The sequence below is a fragment of the Eschrichtius robustus genome, chromosome 17 (assembly GCF_028021215.1).
Source record: "Eschrichtius robustus isolate mEscRob2 chromosome 17, mEscRob2.pri, whole genome shotgun sequence".
Lineage (NCBI taxonomy): Eukaryota > Metazoa > Chordata > Mammalia > Artiodactyla > Eschrichtiidae > Eschrichtius > Eschrichtius robustus.
Window position 1 is genome coordinate 71,078,525 of NC_090840.1, and position 17,054 is coordinate 71,095,578.

At 40.8% G+C, this 17,054-nt stretch overlaps 1 protein-coding gene across 1 annotated transcript in view; it reads left to right on the plus strand.

The window, feature by feature from the left end:
* FER1L6 (fer-1 like family member 6) overlaps positions 1 to 17,054 on the plus strand; it is a 120,667-nt gene that overhangs the window by 86,593 nt on the left and 17,020 nt on the right. Inside the window, exons 29-34 of the mRNA XM_068525619.1 lie at positions 406 to 537; positions 1,972 to 2,097; positions 5,806 to 5,933; positions 10,125 to 10,295; positions 13,310 to 13,470; positions 15,726 to 15,868. Of these exons, the coding sequence (XP_068381720.1) occupies positions 406 to 537; positions 1,972 to 2,097; positions 5,806 to 5,933; positions 10,125 to 10,295; positions 13,310 to 13,470; positions 15,726 to 15,868 (861 nt within the window). The remainder of the gene's footprint in view (positions 1 to 405; positions 538 to 1,971; positions 2,098 to 5,805; positions 5,934 to 10,124; positions 10,296 to 13,309; positions 13,471 to 15,725; positions 15,869 to 17,054) is intronic.

Sequence of the window (17,054 nt, forward strand, 5' to 3'; positions counted from 1 at the left end):
TACTAAAAAAAAAAAAAAAAAAAGAATGAAATGTTCAGTGAATATTTTTTAATTTGAATGTCCTCAAAATATTGTAGTCTGTATCCAACAATCAATGACATCAATTAGCTATAAAAAGCTTTGTCACATTTATACTTATATATTATATTTAAAATATTGTTGGTTTAGCTATACTTCTTGGAATTTCAAAGTTTATCAAAAACGTTTTATAAATTTCAGAGTGGTACTTAGTTCTAGGAATGCCAAGTCAATCACATTCCTTATTTTGCTGAAGATAAATAGCGCCTCTTAGATTTTTCTAAGGGGCATATACGAAGGCTGGTTTTGGAGACTCTTGGCAGTTTTCATTAAATCGATCCTGGGCTTTCCTTCCTCTGAGCACACTCTTCTCCTTTTTTCCTAAAGATATATGATGGGGATCTGGAGAGTGAATTCAACAATTTTGAAGACTGGGTGAAAACCTTTGAGCTGCTCAGAGGCAAGTCTACGGAAGATGACCATGGCCTTGACAGAGACAGAGTCATAGGAAAGTTTAAGGCAGGTTCCAAGGTTAACCCTTTTATCTGGCTCTCCTGTCCATAAACGTCGGATATGACTCAATTCTGTTGGTCTGTGGTGTGCGACGTCTGTAAGGAAAATCCTTAATCTCTATGCAGGCCCCTCCCTCTCTAGAACCCCACAAGACCTAGCCCCAGTCTTTCAAGGTATTTGATTTGTGGCCAGTAAAGTGGATTGGAGCTCAGTCTGTGTAATATGAGGAGCCAGAGTCATTGCCTAAAGGGATCACTTAATTTTACTCTGCTTTTCCCACCCCCTGACCTACCAAACATATGATTTACACAAGCCTATCAGCTGAATGATTAAATTAATCAAACAGCACAAACCCTTCATCTGGCCAACTTACGGTGTCAGCACCACAAAGCAGTAGCTGACACTTACTCTGAACCTACTGCATGCCTGGGCCCTTTATATGAAGGTCATGTGTTGGAAATCGCATGGGCATTGCAGCTTGCCAGTCTGGGTTTAAATCCTCATTTAGGATTTAAATCCTAACTAGCTTGTGATCTGGAGCAGTACTTGACCTCCCTGAGCCTCGGTTGCAGCATCTGAAAATAGAAATACTGAAGCCAAGATTGAATGAGATAATGGGAGAAAACACTAGCTCAGAACCCTGCATGTAAAAGGCACTCAGGATTCCATCTGATGCCCCTATTCGTTTCTCATGTAACAGCCCCGTGAGGAGGGTGGTACTCTACCAACACTGATTCACTGATGTACCATGAAGAAGCACAGATGCAGGAGGGTTATGCAGGACGGTTATGTGAATGGCCTGAGGACATCCAGGGGACAAGAGTAGCACCACCCACCCCAGGTCCTGTTGGGTCCCAGGCTGTGCTCCTTTTCCCAGCGCTATGCCCTAGACATTTTGTTGTTTTTTTTTAATTTTAAAAAACCCTCTTTATTTTGAATAGTTAAGATTCACAGAAAGTTGCAAAGATGGTAGACAGAGGTCTAGTGGACCCTTCACCCAGTTTCCTCCATTGTTTACATCTTATGTAAATACCAAAACCAGTACATCCACATTGATAGAGTGTGTATATAGTTTTATGTAATTTTTATCACATATGTAGCTTTGCATAACCACTACCACAAACAAGATACAGAGCTATTCCATCACCACAAAGATCTCCATCATGCTACCCCTTTATAATTATGCCCTGCTTGTGACCATCTCTATCCTCTGGCAATCACTGACTTATCCTCTACCTTTATAATATTGTAGTTGCAAGAAAGTTATATAAATGGAATCCTCCAGTATGAGACTTTTGAGATTGGCTCTTTTCACTTATATAACTTCCTTGATATCCATCCAAGTTGTTGCGTGTATCAATAATTTATTCCTCTACATGGTTGGTTTTCAGCGGGGCATATGACTATCTTGTTTCAATGGGTAGTGCTTTGTGGTTCCAGGGCTCCTTCTGCATCTACAAAAGCCCCGAGGATTCCAGCATCAAGGACAGCAAGCAGCTGAGAATCCAGCAAGGGATTCCATCCAACCACCCCATCAAAGTCCTGATCAGGGTGTACATTGTTGCGGTGAGGCATCCTTGTTTACTCTGAGGGGTTGTTTTAATCTCCTAGAGCTGCCATAACAAAATACCATAGACTGGGTGACATAAACAACAGATACTCATTTTCTCCAGTTCTGGAGGCTGAAAGTCCATAATCAAGGTACCATCAGAGTTGGTTTCTGGTGAGACCTTTTTTCTTGGCTTATAGATGGCCACCTTCTTGCTGTGTCCTCAAATGGCCTTTCCTGTGTGTGTGTGTGTGTGTGTGAGAGAGAGAGAGAGAGAGAGAGAGAGAGAGAGAGAGAAGAGGAGATCTGTTGTCTCTTTCTCTTCTTGTAAGGCCACCAGTTCTATCGGATTAGGACACCACCCTTATGACCTCATTTAACCTTAATTAGCTCCCTAAAGGCCCCGTCTCCAAATACAGTCACATTAGGGGTTAGGGCTTTGACATAGGAATTTTGAGAAAACACAATTCGGTCCATAACAGAGGGTATGAAGTTTGGTTGGTAACATGGACCTTTGCTGGCTTTTCACTGAGCGAAAATATTTCCCAGTCTGAGAGGACTGCTCTGTGTAGCTTTATTTGCTCTCTGTGGTTGCCTGCTAGCTGGGCAGGAAACCAAGTAGCACTGAAGCAGGAAGCTCACAGGCAAGACAGAGGGAAGAACCAGGGCAGAGCAGGGCAGCTGCCGCTGTGCAATCCTCCCCCACCTCCGGGGCTATGCCTCTGTTCTGCTGCAGTCAGAAATTTCATTTCCAGTGTATTTCCAAGAACAATATTATCTGCCCTAGGCTTCCTCCTTTCTGATAATGAGAGCACTAAACTCTAATTGTGAAACTTTTGGCCTGATTGCCAGGAAGCTTGGGGCCAAATTTGGTGCTCAATCAAAGCAACTGTGTGCTAGACGTTTATGGTTCATGTATTTGTTTTCATCTCCTGACCTTGGAGTTGATTTTCATAACCTTACTTGATTGTAGTCATCTTATTTTATATTAACTCTTTGCTTAAATTGCCTAAAATCTTTTTTAGAAACTGAAATGAAACATAAAACAAAGATGAATTATTCTTTAACGCCAGGGGACAACTAAACATCCCCTTTCCATCATGCAGTTCTCATGTTTCCTTTGTTATTAGCAGCAAGGTCATCATGGCCATGACCACCATGTGCCAGGCATGTTCTAATCACTAAGGATATCGTGACGGAAAAAAACACAGTGCCTGCCCTCGAAGAAGTCACAGTCTAGTTGGAAAGATGAGAAGTAACTTGTAAAGTTATCCAATAAGGGATAAAGGATTCAATATAGGATACTACAAGTATCCAATAAAGGATACTTGTAGTATCCTTTATTCATTCATTCAACAAATATTGGGAAGACCCTGTCCTAAGTCCTGGAGTTAATGTAATGAACAAGACAGACAGTACAATAACTTGTAAAACGTTATTGGCAATGTCAATAGTCTATATTAAATACCCACCCACAGGATAGTTTAGACTAATCTTTTCAAAATTTTGTTCAGGAAATCACTCATGTCTTGGGAGAGATAATTAATATGGATTCCTCTGGAAATAGACCATGTATTCAAATAAATTCTAGAAATGATGCATATAGTAATTCATTTCCCTTCTCCAACACCTGAGATTCACAAAGCTCATTAGCATATTCAAGGCTCTGAGAATTCCGGAAGCAAAGAAACCTATTTAACTGTTGAATCTTTAACAGCATTTTCAAAACTTACTGCCCACACCTACCTTTCCTCCCTACAGGAAACACTGTGGAACTCAGGTTCTACGGGACATATTTTGGGGAACCCAGAAATAAGAGTCTGAATAGTAGGAAGGAGAGGGAGAAATTTTTTGGACTACAAAGATTGGAGAAGGATTATGACTATTTATTCATTTAGCAAATATCTACAGCACACTTTTATATGTATATATATGTATATGTGTATGTATATATCTATATCTATACCTATATCTATATATAGATATAGGTATAGATATAGATATTTATATACAGGTACCCTCTAGACAAAGACCAAGAATGCAGATCAGGTTCCTGCTCAGGAAACAGTGTGGAGGAAGGAGAACTGGGGCTGGAACTTGAGGACCGGCAGGTCTTGAACAAATGAAGAGTCAGAGGGTAGCAGCCCTGGGTTGTAGGGAGTAGGATAAATTATGGACAATGTTTTTCATCGACATTTCTAGTAATGGTGATTATGTGTGGTTTGCTCTCTTACACTAAGATTTAATTAACTAAATAATAAGTTAATTTAAAAATCTCTTAATTTAATAAAACACCAAAGAAGTAGAAAGTAGTACTACTTAAATTTTGCATGGAGAAAGAAATCAAATCCCCCCACCTCTGCAATTCCATCCCCAGAAACTTACCCTTCTTATGTATATATACTCGTCTTATGCAAACACATCTCTATCGATTTACACCTGTCTACAACTACATCCAGGTATTTATTTAACGGAGTCCAGCTTCATGTATTACATGTTGATCTTCTATTTTCTTTCTTTACTTAGTAATGTACCTTGGACATTTTTCTAGATCAGTACGTATAGGTCTTTCTCATTCCTATTAGTAGCCACCTAGTGTTTTCTTGAATTAATGTAGTATCCTTTATTCATTCATTCAACAAATATTGGGAAGACCCTGTCCTAAGTCCTGGAGTTAATGTAATGAACAAGACAGACAGTACCCTTGCTCTCATGGAGATTATAATTAATTGGGGGTGGTGTGGGCATTAGGAGGGTATGAAAATAAACAACAGACAGATAAATAAGCAAGATGAATGTCAGAGATAACTGCTAAATAAAGAATTAAAATTGGGGGATGTAATCAACTATATTTCAGTAAAAAAAAAAAAAAAAATTGGGCAATGTGATGACGAGGGTAAATGGGGAAGGGACAATTTTAGATGGAAACCAGGATCTTGACCACTAGACCATGGGGCCAGCAGGGGAGGGACAATTTTGGATGGAGTTTCTCCCTAAGTAATTGACATATAGGTTGTTCACAATTTTTAGCTATTAAACAACGTTCTAATGAACAACCTTGAAAATATAGCTTTGTGTGCTTATACCCTTCTGTCTGTAGGACAGAGTCCTAAAAATGAGACTGTTTCTTATCCAGCTCTCATCTCTGCAGTTTCTCCATCTTCTCCGTGTCCTTCCTCACCAGCTCCCTACCCTGGTCCTCCCTGACGGAAACAGATCGTCACTCAGCTGACCAACGCTAAATGCAAGACTGACGGGGTCATGGATTCAGATTCCACTACTTCTGGGGGGAGGCTTTAGGTCTACCCCATAATTTTACATATTAATCTCAGAGAGATGACATGTTTTGCCCAAGATCACATGACTACCTAAAACTGGAACTCAAATTCATGCCTTCTGCTTCCTGGTCCAGCAGATTCCTCATTACTCTGTGCCAAGGGCTGCTTTCCACTGGGGAGACAACTCCAGAGAAAGTAGAACTTGGGCAAAGCTGATAACTTTTCTTTTAACAGCAGAGTAGAGAGGCTAAAACAGTGGTTCTTAACTTTAGCTGCACACTAGAATCATCTAGGGAGCTTCTAAAGATCCCCAAGTCCAGGGCCAATTTAATCAGAATATCTGGGAATAGACCTCAGGCATCAGTATTTTTTAAAACTCCCAGGTGATCCCGGTGCCAGCCAGTGTTGAGAACCACTGGACCAAAGGGATTTTTTTCTCTTCTCCAGGCATTTAATCTTAGCCCAGCTGATCCAGATGGCAAATCGGATCCCTACATTGTGGTCAAGCTTGGCAAAACTGAAATCAAAGACCGGGACAAATACATCCCTAAACAACTGAACCCAGTATTTGGAAGGTCAGTGACCATCTGGGTCTCATTGCATTGTCCTCTCTGCATTTGTTCCTATGGTGCTTCTGTAGGGTGTTTGGTGTGGATACGTGTATGGGTCTTGAGTAAAGAGTGCAGGAGATTAAATGCCGACTCCTGCCCGGGATAACAGCCAATCAAGCTTCTCTTCACGGAGAAGGGCTGAATTCTTTCCTTGGTCCCTTCAGCAGCTTGGTTCTGCATGGTCTTCATGCCCATGGTTTTCCAATAAGGATTTTCCCAGATCTCAAATTTAAGACACCACTTGAACAGTCATCAGATTCAGCCTCCTGCCTTGGAGAGAGTTCCTTTTTCCAAAAAGATAACCAAGGCCCAGAGAGGTTTAGAAACTTGTTCAAGTTCACACAGCTCATAAGTAGAAGAGAAGGGGCCAGATGTTTGGTCTTTTGTCTTCTACCAAAGAGATTTTTCCATCATATCATCTTGCAGTTCATTTGAGGTGACCCCTGCAGTCAAAAAGTGGAACTGCACCCACCCTGTGTTTTGTTTTCCTGCAAAGTGTTTACAATGCATTGCACTTGTGTTATGTTTAGGTGAACCAGGCATTCTCCAGTTCACAGCAACCCTACCACCCCATTTATCTTCTAAAAGGGTATGTGACACATTTATGTTCCCTGCTTGGGTCTGTGCTCTTGACTGCCAATAACTCTGGAGTCAAGCAGACCTGGGTTTCACTCTGCCACATACAGGCTGAGTAACTTTATGCGGACAGCTTAACCTCTCTGGTCCTAGTTTTTCTCATCTGTAAAGCAATAACAGTGATACTTGACTCTCAGACGCCTTTAGAAGATTAAATATGACAAGCACCTAGCACGTTGTCTATGATAGTGCATAGTAGATACTCAAAACTCATTAGCTTCCTTCAGCTCCCCTTGAAAATCATTTTAGCAATGCACACATCTTAAGTGTATTTAATTTCTTTTTTTCCAGAGTAACAAGGAGCATGGGATGAGATCTTTATCCAGCCCATTTAAATTCATTTACACATTTGTGATCGCTTTGGACCCTCTGACATTTGATCAGCACCAGCCTCTTACATTTTATTGCTCCCAAGGAAATAAGGCAATAAACAATCTTGCCTGTTCAGATGAAAGAGAATGATTAAAAAGACATGCTGGGGAAACTTACCCTTGCTTCCCTGATCCGGAGATGACCTTTATCATTACCTGCTGTTTACGTAACCAGCACTTCATTTTGTCAAGTGCTTTGCAGTCACGTTTTATGAGCTGCTCTCACCACAGTGCCATGAATTACACTGGTTTTATAACCTCCGTTTATGGCTGTGGTAAACAAAAGAAGAGGATGATGGAATAGTCCCTCCTGCCTCTGGCATTTCAGAGCCTCTTCCAGAAGCCCTCCAGGTGTGGATGCTTTGTTGGATGTATATTTAATTGTTACTCAGGGACAGACATTGTTGGCTCAATCTGTGTTCCAGCAGGGAGAGTGGAGGGCTCTCATCCCCGACCTGGGGTCTGGGGAACTCCTCTTTGAGACCTCCCCATAAGAGGATGTCACAGGCTCCACCCCTGATGCCCTGGCCCCTGGTCTGCTTTACTTTTCTTCATAACCTGTGACATGAATTGGTGTGTTTATGTGTTTATGGCTGTCTCCCATCTCCCCGCTAGAATGTAAGCTCCATTCGGGCAGGGACTTGGTCTAGTCTGTTCAGTGCTGCATCCCCAGCACCTAGGACAGTGTGTGGCACAGAGCAGATGCTCTTTAAATATTTGTAGAATGAACAAATGAACAAACAGATTGACAAACAACCCTTCAGTCAGTTTTCATGGGATTTCATGGGACCCCATCATCCTGAGGGGCTACATGTCTGAAGAGTTGGTCGTTCCTCATTTTCTTAATAACCACAGTGCCTGGCACATAATGGATGTCTCATAAATGTCAAATGAACAAGTGAATCAATAGAAGGATGAATGAATGGGCAAAGAAACAGTGAGACATCTTTGCTCTGAAGCTTTCGGTACTGAATGTTTCTACAAGGCTCAGTTTTCACCCATTTCAGGATGCATTCTCTTTTCTCACACCAATGCTGTTTCTAGAGATCCTATCTCACTGACACACACACGTTGGTATAAGCCTAGTTTATCCCCAAATGACTGGAAGTCCAATCATGGTGAGCTGGTTTTGGTAGTTTTTCGAAGGACAGCGCTAATGAAAATTCAGGAGAGGTGAACCTGTGAGCACATAGCACACAACTCTGGGAGATGGACCAGAACAATTGAGCCCTCTGTCCTCTGTCATGGTTGCCAGGGACAGTTAAGCACTTAATAAATCCTTCCTTGGTGGCAACAGCTTGGTGATGGCCAAGCTCAGAGGTGGCTGGGGCCTTTCTTGTGAGATGCCTCTAGAATATCAGTTACAGTTTCAGATCCAAATCTTAGAGCCCCAGAGAGGCAATACTATGTCTTCAGGTGGAAGAAACAAATTTCTTTTTTGCATAGCCGTATCCCTGGCCTGCTAGAGCTGCCAGCATCAGTCAGTTACAGGCACTGGAGCTGTCCAGCATCTCTGCTTTTTTTTTTTTTTTTTTTTTAATTAATTAATTAATTTATGGCTGTGTTGGGTCTTCGTTTCTGTGCGAGGGCTTTCTCCAGTTGCGGCAAGTGGGGGACACTCTTCATCACGGTGCGCGGGCCTCTCACTATCGCGGCCTCTCTTGTTGCGGAGCACAGGCTCCAGACGCACAGGCTCAGTAATTGGGGCTCACGGGCCCAGTTGCTCCGCGGCATGTGGGACCTTCCCAGACCAGGGCTCGAACCCGTGTCCCCTGCATTGGCAGGCAGACTCTCAACCACTGTGCCACCAGGGAAGCCCCGCATCTCTGCTTTTTTCTCTCTGGGGAGGGCTAATTGGCTCCAGGCTGTGCTGTGATTGCTGCCCCTACCAACCTGGAGAGTGAGAGTCAGGGTAAGTGGACCTGACCGTGACGGCAGCAGCCCAGACAGGCCTGAGGACAGGCAGGGAAATAATGGGTCCTCTGTTCTCCCCTCCTCTCCACATCCTCTCTGTCCCTTGTTCCCAGACCAGCCTCCCCACCTTGTCCCAGGGCAGACAGAGACAGGAACAACTGGAGAAACCCTGGTGTACCCTTGATTCTGTTTTCAAGAACACATTTCCCTCAAATGCAGCCTTTCACTCCCAATTTAATTCTTAATTATCTTCTCTAACGCTCAGTAGCACGGATAATGCATTGTCACGGGAAATCTGACAGCATTGCTATTCTTTTCAACACTGTATTGGGGTGAGATTGTGGAAAGAGAACGGTACCAGGAGTTAGGAAACTGGTACTTATCCCAGTTTGACCTGATTTATGATCCTGGGCAAGTCCCTTGTGTTCTCTGGATTTCAGTTTCCTTATCTGTAAAATGAAGCGATTGGATATGGTGATTTCTGAGATCCCTTACAGTTCAAGGAAACATTTATTGCATCTACTCTCTGCAGGTGAAGTGCAGCCTCCAGTAATGCAGAGATGAAGAGGGCAGGTCTCTGTTCTCAAGGGGCTCAGAATAATCTTGTAGAGACAGCATTCCAGTCCTGCAAGTCTATGTTCTAATGATTTTCCATTGTCTATAGGATTTTCATTTCAAATAAACCCAGCTGGTATTCCCTGATGAAGCAACAATGGAGGGGAAAGGGAATGGTAAATTATTGGGTACCAGGTTGAATGCCTGGAAGTTAAATCTGTGTTTATACAAACACTATCATATTTAACCACTCTGCTATATTATAAAGAAGACATATTTATCCCCATTTACACATAAAGAGGCTGAGAGGGATGAAATAACTTTCCCAATGTATTACAACCGGGAAGTGGCTGATTCAAAATCTAGATTAGAAATCAGTCCTGTTTGAGACCAAAATCTAAGACTTTCCTCTCCCTCTTGCTGTCACCCTAGTTGAAGACTGCAAGGCATGGCCCACAAAAGAGGAGATGATTGGCTACTGGAAAACTGACAAAAGAGTTGGAAAATTGGTTGCATCTCAATGAAAAATTAAACCACATAAACATCCATTAAGTAGTAACTGGATTGCTGAGTGTTTAGTGAGTTCATATGGACTGTAGGTGGGCTAAAAGCGAAGCAGGGAAAAGTTCTCTGTATCACCAAATGCTGTTGATTCCTAAAACCTCTGCTTGGATGGCAGGTCATTTGAGATCCAGGCCACATTCCCAAAGGAGTCCTTGCTCTCTGTGCTGATCTACGACCATGACATGATCGGGATGGATGACCTCATTGGTGAGACGAGGATTGACCTGGAGAACCGCTTCTACAGTAAACACCGAGCCATCTGTGGCTTGCAGAATCAATATGAGATGTAAGTTATTCCTCCCATGGAGACTCCCATGGAACACTGTTGGTGTTCTGAGGCTGCAGCCCATGCACTGGGAAGGCCAGCCAAGGCCCAGATTTAATATCTCAGATGTGCTCCATGTCAGCAGGGCTGGTTTGGGGAAACTGCTCACTGCACTTGAGGGTACTTGGGGCTGGGGAAGCAAAACTGATTTAGAACCCAGGGCAGGTTCTTCAAGAGTCAAGAGCTGAATTGTATTTGTTCATTCGATCAGCTGGGCCTGGTGGACAGAGTTCCCAGTGGGGAATGATGCTAGAAGAATGATTAATATAATACAACTGCCACTATCCTAGTTAATTACAACAAACACTCATGAGTGCTTACAATATACCACGCACTTTACATGGAATATCTCATTCAATTCTCTCAAAACCCATTAAGGTGTTATCCCCATCTTACACATGTGGGAAAAGTGGGTCCAACTCTCATTCTTTACAAAGATTTTTGAATTCTGATTAATTTAAAAATATAAATTATCAGCTTTATTTTTTTATTTTTACTTTTATTAAGGCTTTTAAAATAACATTTATTTCTTAAAAGCTAACATGTGCATAATAGGAAACCAAAAAACACAAGAAGCAAAAAACAAAGTTATCCATAATCACAAGCAGTTTACCGTTTGATGTGTCCTTCTAGGTCTTGTTTTTGTATCTACATGACTATCTACGCTTGACTATCTACAAGCGTCCATTTTTATGTAATTAAGATCATACAGCTATGTATCATGCTTTTTCACATACCATGAATATTTACCATTTCAAAGTCCCAAAGCTATGAGCATTTTAATAACCAAGAATACACTACATCAACTCAGTCTGGAAGGAAAAAATGTAATCCTGCCTTTCTTGGTGACAAAAATTTCATAAAAGACAAAAATAGCAGCAGGCCTCTAAATAAAGATATTGGTTGAGTTACGATCAAAATACTACATTCCCTTAATGTTCAATTAAAAATGAGACATAGAGCAACAGAGACCAGCTTTATTTTTTAAAGTATGATATATTTAATATCTTAAGAAAAAAACTCTTACAAATATCAACTAGGAAAATATAAAAACATCCATTAGATTTCCATGGTATAATTTTAGAAATATTGCTTCTGAATATAAAGTAATATATATTCCTTGTAGAAAATTTAGGACATACGGAAAGTACAAAATGATGCTCAAATTATTTTATCCAGAGATAAAATTTACATTAAAAAGTTTGTATTTATTTCCTTTTAGTATTTTTTTCTATGCTATTTCCCCCAAAGTTGGACTCATACTATCCATGCAATTTTGTAAGCTTCTTGTTGCACTTATACCCTTATAAGCATTTTATGATGTCATTAAATATTCTTCAAAGTCATTATTTTAATAGTGGTGTTCCATTATATAAATTTACTATAAAATGATATAACCAATTTCCCTTCCTGAATTTCAGGGCATTTATATTTTTCTTTCTTATTCCATTAGAAATATTGCTGCCATGCACGTTCCCATACAAAAGCCATTGCAAACCTTTCTGATAATTCATTCAGTGTTCGTCCATAGATATGGATTTATTCCATTAAAAGGAATGCACACTTTAAAGACTTTTAATATATATGTCCAAATGGCTCTCCAGAAGGGCTGGACCAATTTACACTCTCATTAACACAGTCTGAGCATCTATTTCTTCCATGGCATGATTTTTCAGACAAGTCTCTACTGCTGGCCTGTTCTTCTCTGAGCCTAGAAGGCCGGTTCAGTTTTGGGACTGTAGTGAATTTATAAGCCTCCTGATGTATTTACATCATTCTCAAGTACCTGAGAGGGTACCATTCAGAGAATGATTAGCTGTGCTCACTCTGAAGTCGGTAAAGGAAGCCATAAGCAAACATAGTGGATCTTTTGTTCAGGAGAATTTCCTGACAGTGGAACTAGCAGAGACCAGAATAATTTAGTCAGGGAAGTTGTTCTCTGAAGTTTTAAAAATAAACAAGAGCACTTATTTCTGGGGAGGCCTATGTATGGCTCTGGGGGTGGCATGGAATCTTTTCAGGATCCTCATATCTCTGGCCCAGTGTAGGAAAACTGCTTTATAGCCATGTTTTGGTTTATTTCAATGCTTAAACAAATTAAATTCTGATGAATCCCGCATCCCAAGGAGCAGAGAAATTCAAGCTTATCTTGGTCATGGTTCTTAGGGAGCATCTCATTGCAAGTTAATAATTTTTAACCAAACAGCTAGTTTTTAAGGGAAGAAGGGGTTGAAAAGATTTAGAAACCCACCACTAGGAAATAACTGATTAGAGAAATGGCACATCAAGACTTCCTGCCTGTGACATGAATCTACAATATGATTTTGGCGGAGGAGGAGAAGGGAGGAAAGAAGCAGAGAAATTGGAAGGATGAGCTAGGCTTTCTTCTTAGAATAAGAAGCAGCCAAATAGCTATTCTGCTAGGGACAGAACAAACTAAACAAAAACTACCTGCAAAGAAATCCACAGAGACAGAAAGCAGATTGGTGACTGCCAGAGGCTGCGTTGGGTAGGGGGAATGAGGAGTAATTGCTTAATGGGTAGAGGGTTTTCTTTCGGGGTGATGACAATTTTTTGGAACTAGATAGAGGTGGTGGTTGCACAACGTTGTGAAAGTACTAAATGCCACCAAATTGGTCAACTTTATAATGGTCAATTTTGTTATGTGAATTTCACTTCAGATTTTTTTTAAAGGATGCATGTCTTTAAAAAAAATATCCAAAACTACCTGGAAAGAATGTTTATGACAAGCTACTCAGAAGTTCTGCCTTTTGTACAAGCATACATATGCAGAGGTATTGACCAGAAAAGAGAGAAGATAACAAAATGAAAACACTAGCCCCAAGCTTGTAGAAGGTCAAGTTAAATCTGAAGGATTAACACAGATCATACTTAGGTGGTCCTTTTTACCGGGACCTCAGATGTGGCTCCCGGGGAGGCTGGACCTCACCCTCTGTCCCTCCTCCACTTTTCAGAGAAGGATACAATGCCTGGAGAGACACGTCCAAGCCCACCGAAATCCTCACCAAGCTCTGCAAAGACAACAAGCTGGATGGCCCCTACTTTTGCCCTGGGAAAATACAGATAGGAAACCAGGTCTTTTCTGGAAAAACAGTCTTCACCGAGGAGGACACAGGTAACTCCCCCAGTGTATCCCGCTGACATGGCTCTTCTTTTGAAAAGCCTGCTTTCAGTGGTATTGGTGACTGAAGATAATGCTCATTTATTGTACAATTAATGCATGCTCACAGTAGAAAATATGGAAAAGTAAGGAGGACGATGAAAATCACTCTTAATCCCCAAATTCAGAGATAACCGTGGTGCGTGCTGGTATATTTCTTTACAGAAATATAAATTTTGCACAGTGTGTGTGCAATATGGCACATTTTTACATAATTTTAAATGTACCATATCTATTGTTTTGTACTCTGCCTTTTCTATTTCCAATAGATTACGACAATTCTCTGTTCTTTGAAACAATCCTTGATAATATTCTATTTTATGGCTGTGACATTTATTTCCATTGTGTCCATTTTTGTAGTGACACAATGCTACCACGAACATCCTTACGCATATTTTTGCATATTTCTGATGTGTCTACAGTATATATCATATAAGTAGAATTGTTGTGTCAGAAGATAGACAATACCTTAAAATTAAAATTAAAATATTACATAAAATAAATAATTGGACACAACTCAAATTACCCCCATAAGTGTTATACCAACAAATCTCCTGTTTCAACACCAAGAAACAGATTTTTCCATATGAGCAACATAGGACATACCAGGAAGATCCCAGAGAGCCTTTCATAAATTTAGGATAAGAAAAAAAAGCCACCTTTACTTTAAGGATATAGAACAATTTCTGTACTGTCACACTTGTCCATTTGATGCTTAAAAATTACCTATATATGGTGCAGTGCTCCTGATGCAAAAAGCCCAATTAAGTACATGCTACAGGGTGTTTTGACACTATGTTGATCCCACCACTTCAATGCCAAGATTTCTTTTTACCTTGTTGTTTTGGCCCCAAGAACTTCTTAGAGGTTCATGCATGCAGAGTTATTGACATTTAATGTATTAATGATATTGATGAATTTCTGTGAGAAAAATACTTTTCCGTAATATACTCTATTAAGCCACTTTAGTCCCTTGGTCAGTATTCTACATTTCATGATTAAACAATTTACTTGCCCACCAAAAACCTGAAATTATATTCCTTAAGATCAGTTCTTGACTGATTAAACTTTTTGACAAAGATTTAATTCATTGATTACTTGTTCATCCCTATTGACTTTTACTGATTGTAATGACTGCTGTTGGGAGATTTTTTTGGTAGCCTTTTTTTGGTTAAACCTGGTTCAACTTTCCTATGTCGAATTTGGCCATTCTAAACTTTGTTCAAGAAGATTTTATTCTTTCAACAATTTTTGCCTTATTTTGCGAGTATTATTTCTACTGGTAGTTTTTGTCATGAATCACCTTTTTTGGTAAAACGATAGATCAGAGAATCTTTTCTGGAGTAAGTGTTGGTAGGCGGGAGATCCCAAGCAATAATGGGAAAAGTCAAAAGACATCGATGAGCACATATTGTGCCTGTTTCACCACATTGCTTAGGGCCACACTGGTTCTCCAGGCCCTCTCCCACTATGGTGTTAGCAAACAGCTTTATGTCTCCAGGAAACATACCCTCTCAAGGCCCTTGAAGCCGAGTTTGTGATTCATAGACTCTGAAGGAGTCTGATTCAAGGGGTGAAGGGAGTCCTGTATTCCAAGACTCTTGACTGCGCTCTAGATCTTTTGGTCAACCCGTCTCATTTCCCACTTTCTTAACTTTCTTTTAATTAATTTTTTTTTAACTGAAGTATCGTTGATTTACAATGATGTACAAATCTTTGCTGTACAGCAAAGTGACTCAGTTATACACATATATACATTCTTTTTTTTTTAAGTATTCTTTTCCATTATGGTTTGTCCCAGGAGATTGGCTATAGTTCCCTGTGCTATACAGTAGGACCTTGTTGTTTATCCATTCTATATGTAATAGTCTGCATCTACCAGCCCTATACTCCTAGTTCCTCCCTCTCCCTCCCCCCTCCCCCTTGGCAACCACAAGTCTGACCTCTAGGTCTGTGAGTCTGTTTCTGTTTTCTAGATAGGTTGGCTCTCTTCACTTTCAATCTCTTTCCCCTTCCCACCACTCTACTCCTACCTCTTTCCATTCTCTCGTTGTCCTTTTTCTCTTTCACTGTCTTTTCTCTCTCCCTGTTCCTTGGTATATTTAAATGAACCTTTAAGGGAGTGTTTGAAAACGTATCTGACAGCCCATGACTATCCGCTTACAGGAACACATCTGACAAGTCTCTTTATTTTTCTCTCTTCCATGCAGATGAGACGGTGGAGTCCTACGAGCACTTGGCCCTCAGCATTTTACGCTCTTGGGAGGATATCCCGGAGGTTGGGTGTAGGCTGGTTCCTGAGCACATAGAAACTCGGCCACTGTACCACAGGGATAAGCCAGGAATGGAGCAGGTAGTGGCCAAGACAGTTCTGGTCCCAATAAGAGTGTTCATCCCCGAAGAGAATGACATTTCCCCTACAAGTTAATCTTGTGTGCCGTATAATAATGGTTCTCAACCAGGGACAATTTTGCCCCTCCTGCCCTGGACGTTTAGCAATGTCTCAAATATTTTTGGTCGTCTCACGTGGGTGGGGGTGATATTGGCATCTAGTGGGAAGGGACAGAGATGCTGCTAAACGTCCTATTCTGTACTGGGCAGCCCTCCACAACAAAGAATTATTCAGCCCCAAACGAATGTTGAGATTGAGAAACTCTGCCCTAAAATCAGAGTAGGATTTAGTGCTCTTTCCCTTTTATGATTTGAGTTATCAAGTTCTTTCTGAAGAATCCTGACACTTGAGAAACTTCAAAACTCATCTGATGTGCCCAAGACCTTGTCCAAAAATCTGTCAGTAACCACACAGCCCACTAGTTTTCCCAAAGAAGCAATAGTTGGAGGCTTTCCTTGAAGAACTGGCAAAACAAGCTGTGTGGAAAAGATGACTAGAGATCTGGCTTCTGAGTTAGAAGGGAAGAGAAGACAACTTTATTAAGAGGCTTTTATGTTCTAGGCCCTTTACAGAAATGATCTCACCTAATTAGGATGGCCATAGATTTATTTATCCAAATTATGGCCATTTTGAGAGTGAAAGAAGGCACTATTAATAATTAAGCTGATACAAGGGGCACACACCATGGTTTTCCTAGACAAATGGGTGTGTGTGTCACCTCACGCTTATTTCTTAATACAGCCTCATGATGAAATTATTATAATCCTTACTTTTAAGGTGAAGAAATTGAGGTTCAGAGAGTTTAAGTAACTTGCTCAAAGTTACTCAGCTGGTAATAAGTAGAGGTGGGATTTAACCCAGGCAGTGTGAGTCCCTAGTTCTGTCCCAGCTCTGGACTCACTCGCTGTGTAGTCTGGGCAAAGCACATGGGCTTGACTATAATGGGGCAGGAACTCCCACACTGCTATCCCAGCAATGCTGGGGTATAAACCTAGTGATAGCATGCGTGAGGGCGTGTCTTGAAAGGATAAACTTTTATCAGGTGTAGAAGCCTATGACTATTTCCTAAGATTTACTACCAGATGTTTGAAATCTTTTGGTTACTGGTATCCTTCATTTTGCCTGTCAGATGTAGCTTCTTGGTTAA